The sequence below is a fragment of the Procambarus clarkii genome, chromosome 52, assembly GCF_040958095.1.
Source record: "Procambarus clarkii isolate CNS0578487 chromosome 52, FALCON_Pclarkii_2.0, whole genome shotgun sequence".
In the NCBI taxonomy this organism is placed as follows: Eukaryota; Metazoa; Arthropoda; class Malacostraca; order Decapoda; family Cambaridae; genus Procambarus; species Procambarus clarkii.
The window spans coordinates 30,091,987-30,100,187 of record NC_091201.1 but is presented as its reverse complement, the minus strand read 5'-3'; the positions used below and the strand labels follow the sequence as shown (position 1 = coordinate 30,100,187).

The following is an 8,201-nucleotide window of genomic DNA, read 5'->3' as shown; positions in this document are numbered from 1 at the left end:
GGTGCCTTTAACAAGCCGCTGGCTTCGTGTCCTCGTCGAGGTCACTGGAGAGAGAGAGATAGTGGCCCTCAGGTGAAGATGCCTCTCTTCCCATTGGTTTGGTACTGGACTCGAGGGTACCAACCTCTGGAGGGTTATTAAGGCCACCACAACAGATTATTGACCATCCAGAAAGTATACTTTAGTCCTGAACTTTATCTTGAGATGATTTCGGGGCTTTTTAGTGTCCCCGCGGCCCGGTCCTCGACCAGGCCTCCACCCCCAGGAAGCAGCCCGTGACAGCTGACTAACACCCAGGTACCTATGTTACTGCTAGGTAACAGGGGCATAGGGTGAAAGAAACTCTGTCCAATGTTTCTCGCCGGCGCCTGGGATCGAACCCGGGATCACAAGTCCAGCGTGGTGTCCGCTCGGCCGACCGGCTCCCCACGTTGCTCCTTTAGTCCTGAACGTTGTCCAAGACTAAAGTATTTTTTTTTTTTTTATTTAATTTACCCTTAATGTTTATACATACATACGAAGAAGAGAGGGGTATATATATCCCTTGAACCCTCAGCGTATATATACACCGTCGAGTATACAGGTATGCAGGTATACGTGTATCCTCAGCGAGGAGTGAACCTCAGCACTCGGTAAAAAGAGACGCTGCGGCTTAATTAGCTAAGTCCCTCCTCTCCTGAAGGTCTCGTTTTCCCTCGTACGCGCAAACATGGCGGACGTCAGGATGTATTTCTGTTTCGTAATGGTTGTTTGTTGTATGTGATTGTTTAGGGCAGCAGCCGCGTCTTGAGTGGCTCTTGAGTGAGTCCAACTAATCAGAAGACACGATAGTAATCTTGCCTCGCCTCTTGAAGATTGTTTCTGTGGATCTCTGAATATGCGTTGTAATTCTCAGATATAAAATGTGTCGGTCTTGTCTTCTGATCTGTCAGCCTTCGTTGTTCTTCGTTCTAATTAACTACTGTTCTTATTTACACATTGTTCTTCCATTTTCTATATATTTACAACCACTCCATTCTTCATTATTATTATTATTATTATTATTGTGTTTTGCTGTGTGTGAGGGAGACATGTTGTGTATTCACCTAGTTGTGCTTGCGGGGGTTGAGCTCTGGCTCTTTCGGCCCTCCTCTCAACTGTCAATCAATCAACTGTTACTGATTACTAACTAACTTTTTTCCACACACACACACACACACACACACACACACACACACACACACACACACACACACACACATGATGATGCAAAAATTATGAGGCGGATTGAAACAGAGGAAGATAGTATGAGGCTACAAGATGACCTAGACAGACTGAATGAATGGTCCAACAAATGGCTGCTAAAGTTCAACCCGAGTAATTGCAAGGTCATGACACTAGGCGGTGGAAGCAAGAGGCCAGACACGGGATACCGAATGGGAAATGAAGTACTTCATTAAACAGATAGAGAGAAAGATCTAGGAGTTGATGTCACACCAAACCTGTCTCATGAAGCCCACATAAAAAGAATTACATCTGCGGCATATGCGAGGCTGGCTAACGTCAGAACAGCCTTCAGGAACCTGTGTAAGGAATCATTCAGAACCTTGTATACCACATATATAAGACCAATCCGGGAGTATGCGGCCCCAGCATGGAACCCGTACCTTGTCAAGCACAGGACGAAGCTGGAAAAAGTTCAGAGATATGCCACTAGGCTAACCCCAGAACTAAGAGGCATGAGTTACGAGGAAAGGCTGCGGGAAATGCACCTCACGACACTGGAAGACAGAAGAGTAAGGGGAGACATGATCACTACCTACAAAATCATCAGAGGAATTGACAGGGTAGATAAGGATAAACTGTTTAACACGGGTGGTACGCGAACAAGGGGACACAGGTGGAAACTGAGTACCCAAATGAGCCACAGGGACGTTAGAAAGAATTTTTTCAGTGTCAGAGTAGTTAACAGGTGGAATGCATTAGGCAGAGGCTGGAGGCTGACTCCATACACAGTTTTAAATGTATATGTGATAGAGCCCAGTAAGCTTAGGAACCTGTACACCAGTTGATTGACAGTTGAGAGGCGGGATCAAAGAGCCAAAGCTCAACCCTCGCAAGCACAAATAGGTGAGTACAAAGAGGTGAGTATACCCAGGAAGCAGCCCGTGGCAGCAATCTAACTCCCATATAATTATTTACTGCTAGGTAAAGGAGCATCAGGATGAAAGAAACTGCCCATTTTGTTTCTCGCCGGCGCTGGGAATCGAACCCCGGTCCACAGGATTACGTGTCCAGCGTGCTGTCCACTCAGCCACCAGCGCCCGTGGAGAGAGTGTGTGTGAGAGACACGCTGCTGCCTGGCCGTACTCAAGTCTCCTCTGCTCTCATACTGAGCAGTTTGTGCTCACTGACGTAAGATTCCTTGTGGGGTAAAGTCCAGGGGCCAGATTCACGAAGCAGTTACGTGAGCACTTACGAACGTGTACATCTTTCCTCAATCTTTGCCGGTTTAGTTACATTTATTAAACAGTTTACAAGCATGAAAACTTGCCAATCAACTGTTGTTATTCCTATAAACAGCCTCTTGGTGCTTCGCAGCTCATTAACTGTTTAATAATTGTAAACAAAACTGCCAAAGATTGAGAAAAGATGTATAGGTTCGTAAGAACTTGCGTAACTGCTTCGTGAATCTGGCCCCAGATTAAGTGTTCAGTGGCAACATCCCTTCAAGCGCAGGTTTTCCCTAAACTTCAAGTGATTTTGTCACTTGATTTTGTCCCTTATCTTGCTTATCTTTGCTGTTTTTCTGTTGTTTTTCCTGAGAGTAATATTTTTTTTTATTTGTTGTAAATAACTGCAAGATAATGTTACGTGGGAAGTCTATGTAGTAATTGGTATAAATGACATGAATCGTTCTTGTCATCCAGTGCCGGTCACTCCTAACTTATATTTGTATCATTGTTGCATTAATCTTTTCTTAGATGTTAATTTAACAAAGGGTCTTTGTTAGGGTCAAGGGCCGCGGGGACGCTAAGCCTCGAAACCATCTTAAGGTAACCTCAAGGCTGAAGTAAACTCACAGTGTACATACACCTGAAGTACATACACCGAGCTGTGCGGTTTACACCCCTCGGACATAAAACAGGAGACATTTTCACCCATAGGGTGATAAACCTATGGAACCGCCTACCCGCCGAAGCCCAAAGCACCGAGTCATTGCTTTATTAATCCAGCTGGAAAAATCTTTAGAAACAATGGGAGGTGCCCAATTGAAAAGTCGCCGGCTTCCTGTTCCCCGTGGAAGCCACTAGAGATAAAGTAACTTTCAGGTAAATATACTATTTATTTATATGGGGTGCTATTCACCATCCAGCACTTGGCACTCCTCACACTAAGGTGGTTATCGCCTGTTCCTTGTTTACCCGTGTTTTCTCTTCTCATATTCCTTTTGCATTTCTCTGTAGCGAGTATATTATGTCAACAATATACTCGCTCCAAGCTCTCATTAGCTTAAGGAGATAAGTGTACTTAATCCATTAAATCTTTTCCCTAATTATAGGTAACATTCTTTCCATCCTATTGGAGGAAGCTGAGGTGTAGTCCAGTAATATAAGCAGTCAATAAGCAAGTAAGAATCCATGGGAGACATCTCCCTCACGCAGGGTGCAGTCGTACCTCCACAGATCTCCAGTATCAGCTCTTGATACTGGTAATGGCTCAAAAGGGCCACCACTTACGGGCTATTCATGCCCGTGCCACCTTTTGGGTGGCTTAATCTTCATCATCATCATCAAGTAAGAATCGGTGTAATTTCCACAGTAATTCAATTAACTTCAGTGCAGACGCTCGGGAGTTACCACACCTCTTCAACCTCCAGAATGTAGCACTCGGCATGTACAGTTCCAACCGACCCCAAGATACTACAGCTTCAACACAGAGCAGACAGCAGACTACGACCGCATCGAGTTTAGACACTCACCACCCCATCGAGTTTAGACACTCACGATTCCCCATCGAGCCGCCATGCTGGCACGCATCGAGCTCTGCTACTCCGGCCTCACTCAGCTCTCTTCTCTGCTCCAAGCTCCGTCTCAACGTCTACGACAATGCTTTATCCAAGACAATCGTATCCTGGCCGAGGAGGATTTACTGGGCGCAAATCCTTAACTGTAGCCTCTGTTTAACTCAACAGTAAAATGTGTACTTGGTTGTAACAACGATTCTTCGCGGCGGGGATCGTATTCCAGGGACCTGCCCGAAACGCTACGCGTACTAGTGGCTGTACAAGAATGTAACAACTCTCAATATCTCAATATATCTAAAAAAAAAACTACTAAATAAATATGAAAACACACTAAACGCTGTGTATCTAATCTACCCAACAACGTACCATAAACGTATGTTACATCACTTTGCTCTCTTAGTTATTCCTACTTCATTGATTATTTTGTGGGTGACTTCAGCTGCGGGTGATTGCTGTGGCATGCTGTTACCTTTGACATTCACAAAATGTGATTTTTATGTATAACTACGTTTACCATTAAAACTTGGCTATATTGATCGTTTTCTTTTAATATTTAGAAACAGAAAATGAGATTTTAAAGGTATACTATAATATATTATTATTGCCCTACTAAATTCAGATTCAGATTCAGATTCAGATGTTTATTCAGGTAAGGTATATACATACAAGTGATGTTACATTAATGGATTGATATATAGATAGAGCTAGTACATACAATGCCTAAAGCCACTATTACGCAATGCGTTTCGGGCAATATAGTGCAGACGCACTATATTGCATCTGCACTATAATATAAATTATAAATTAGTTTCAGTTTTTGTTGTTGTAGCAATATCCAATGGCACTGCGTCACGTTAGGTATATATTATTCCCGTATTGTGCCGCCCTGTAAGGGAACCTAATTATTTTTGCCGCAGAATTTTCCTGAAACTTCATTTACGTCCTCTAATTACTACTCAACGCAAAGCTGCTATTAGAACAGTATCAAACTCTGGCCCCAGACAGCACTCGGTACTCTTACTCAAATCTTTTAATATGTTAGATATTAAGTCACTGCACATCCTCTCATGTGTACTCTATATATTTAAAACTCTGAACTAATGTCAATCATGACCTTAGAAGCTTCCTAGAAGGTTGTAACAGATCCCATGGGCACCACACCAGAAACAAATACCTATTTTATATTCCAAGAGTACGACTTAACCAAACTAGAAATGCTCTACAAATCAAGGGATCCAGAATGTGGAATGACCTTCCCAATCATGTCAAAGGCTGTACCTCTCTCAACCAGTTTAAGAGAAAAACTAAATACTACCTAATTAACTCCGTGTAACCTACCTTACCTCCTAAATGTCAACCCATATCTTGCTATTTTCAAACAATACTGTTTGTTGACCAACTTGTACAACTGCTGATTTCTGCTATGTTCCCCCTCCCCCCTTTTTTCCATTTTCAACACAATTTATACTTTAATCTCAATTAATATTAAGTTTTAGTCTAATGTATTTTCCCACACCTTGCCCGAAACGCTGTGCGTATTAGTGGTTTAGGGTATTGTATGTACTAGCTCTATATATAAATCCAACATTATGTTTGTAACTCATCTTCTATATATGTACTTTTACCTGAATAAACATTTTGAATTTTTTGAATTTTGAATTCTTCCTGGGTATTTGTTCCTGCCGGATTTCCAACTGAAGGCATTTACGGCATCGATTGAAAAAGCCTCTCCTGTTTTCCGTCCTACGTTGTGGCTTGTTGAGCTTGAACCCGTTGCTCTTTGTTGATAAAAAATAAACGGAATGAATTTGTTTGTGTTACATAAGTGAATTATTTGGCCTTGTAAAGGATTCGTCTGGATGAATATTCTCCAAATTATTCAGTATTTTAAGGGTGTGAGACAAACCAATAGGATGACGTCGACATGAAGACATTGTACAACCTACTTCAGGATGAAGTCAACATGCAGACATTATACATCCTACTTCAGGATGAAGTCAACCTGGAGACATTATACATCCTACTGCAGTATGAAGTCAACCTGCAGACATTATACATCCTACTGCAGGATGAAGTCAACCTGGAGACATTATACATCCTACTGCAGGATGAAGTCATCCTGCAGACATTATACATCCTACTGCAGAATGACGTCAACCTGCAGACATTATACATCCTACTGCAGGATGAAGTCATCCTGCAGACATTATACATCCTACTGCAGAATGACGTCAACCTGCAGACATTATACATCCTACTGCAGAATGACGTCAACCTGCAGACATAATACATCCTACTGCAGGATGAAGTCATCCTGCAGACATTATACATCCTACTGCAGAATGACGTCAACCTGCAGACATTATACACCCTACTGCAGGGTGAAGTCAAACCCGTGTCTCCAGATATCAGTTAAGGTAATCACACACACATTACATATATAATTATATTTAGTTATTAATTCAAATAACTAGGCCGACGGCATTTTTAATTCCCGTTTTCTGCTGTTTTAATAATGCTTGTTCACGAGCGGAAGAGATATAATGCTCTAACTTGTAGGAAGGTTTTTGGGTTAAATGAACAGATATGAAAGCAGAAACTTGTTTATTCTATATAACTGATTTACAATATATAAAATCTTGACGAAAAGGCAGTAAAATATTTAGGCCTGAAGATCTGGTACGAAAGTATTTATATATTATAACCTACAAATCCCCCGCAAGCACAACTAGGTGAATACACCCACCCACACACACACACACACACACACACACACACCTTGTGTGCGTGTGTGTGTGTGCACGCACAAGGAAACGGAACCTCCCTTCACCCTCCCTGGAACGCCGACGTAGAGACAGTGACGTCTCAGCGGCGGCGCTTGGCGTAGGAGACATCGGCGACGAAGCCGTCCTCGCCGTTGACGGAGTACAGCACCGTCTGCACCCGTCCGTCGGGGAGGAGGACGTAGTAGCGACCGCTGGTAGAGGCGTGGTCGCGCGCCTCCTCGTGGCCGAAGTCGTTGCCGCTCTCAGCGTCCACGACGCCGTACTGGTAGCTGTAGACGGGCGGCGCCTGTACCACCAGCCGCAGACATTATACTCTCACCATTATCCCCCCGAGTTATTGTCATAGAATATCAGGCGAGGAGTCAGAGCAGGGAATTATTATTATGAATTATCAGCAGAGAATTGGTAATGATTATCGCGAGGGGATTATTGGGAATTATCTGGAGGGAATTATAGTATATATATACTTACATCTGGGTGTGTCTGGATGCGGGAGTCAGCTGGTCTGGCGTGGGTTGCCCCCACCACCATCACCACCACCACCACCATCACCAGCATCACCATAACCTGAGGCAGAAACAACTTCATCACTACAGACGTTCTGTGTTTGATTGATGAAGATTAAGCCACCCAAAAGGTGGCACGGGCATGAATAGCTCGTAAGTGGTGGCCCTTTGGAGCCATTACCAGTATCATTAGCTGATACTGGAGATCTGTGGAGGTGCGACTGCACCCTACGTGACAGATGTCTCCCGGACCAAATGGTGACCAAATGGTCCGTTCTGTATTTGTCTTCGTGCTCTAAATATATAGGCAAGACAATATATTTTTCAAGATGTCTGATAAAGCACGAATAAGTGTTAAAATAAGATTCGTGTTCTATATGAATATAATTGTCTTGCTGACGCTGACCCACGCAGTACAGCGGAAGAAAATGGAAAGCAATGTAAAACACTAGAAGAATGAAGGGAGATGAACAAGGCAAAGTAGGAAGATGAGAAATTAAGAGACTGGATAATAAACAGGACGATGGTAAACATGAGAATGTCGTTTAGAAACTTAAATCACGACTCTTTCGAGACAATCTACACAACGTTTGTTAGACCAGTACTGGAATATGCAGCACCGGCCTGGAATCCATTCCATATGAAGCATGAAACTAAGATAAAAAAAAGTTTAGATGTTTGCAATTAGATTAGTATCAGAAATAAGAGGGTTAAGCTATGAAGATAGGCTGAAGGAACTGAACCTTACAACCTTGGAGGACAGACGAAACAGAGGAGATATGACCATGACATACGAGATACTGAGGGGTATAGGCAAGCTGAACAAGGTCAGCCTCTCTAAGTTTAGAGAGCGTCGAACAAAAGACTTACGGGCTATTCATGCCCGTGCCACCTCTTGGGTGG

General features: G+C 43.1%; 1 protein-coding gene across 1 annotated transcript; it reads right to left on the bottom strand.

Annotated features, from left to right (window-relative positions):
• Nucleotides 1-6,815: 6,815 nt before the first annotated feature.
• LOC123763492 (cuticle protein 8-like) lies at nucleotides 6,816-7,380 on the bottom strand. The gene is made up of 2 exons (XM_045750622.2): nucleotides 7,264-7,380; nucleotides 6,816-7,078 (listed from the first exon to the last, which is right to left on the bottom strand). The coding sequence occupies exons 1-2, from the start codon at nucleotides 7,378-7,380 to the stop codon at nucleotides 6,872-6,874; spliced, it is 324 nt and encodes a 107-aa protein (XP_045606578.1). The 3' UTR covers nucleotides 6,816-6,871.
• Nucleotides 7,381-8,201: the final 821 nt, after the last annotated feature.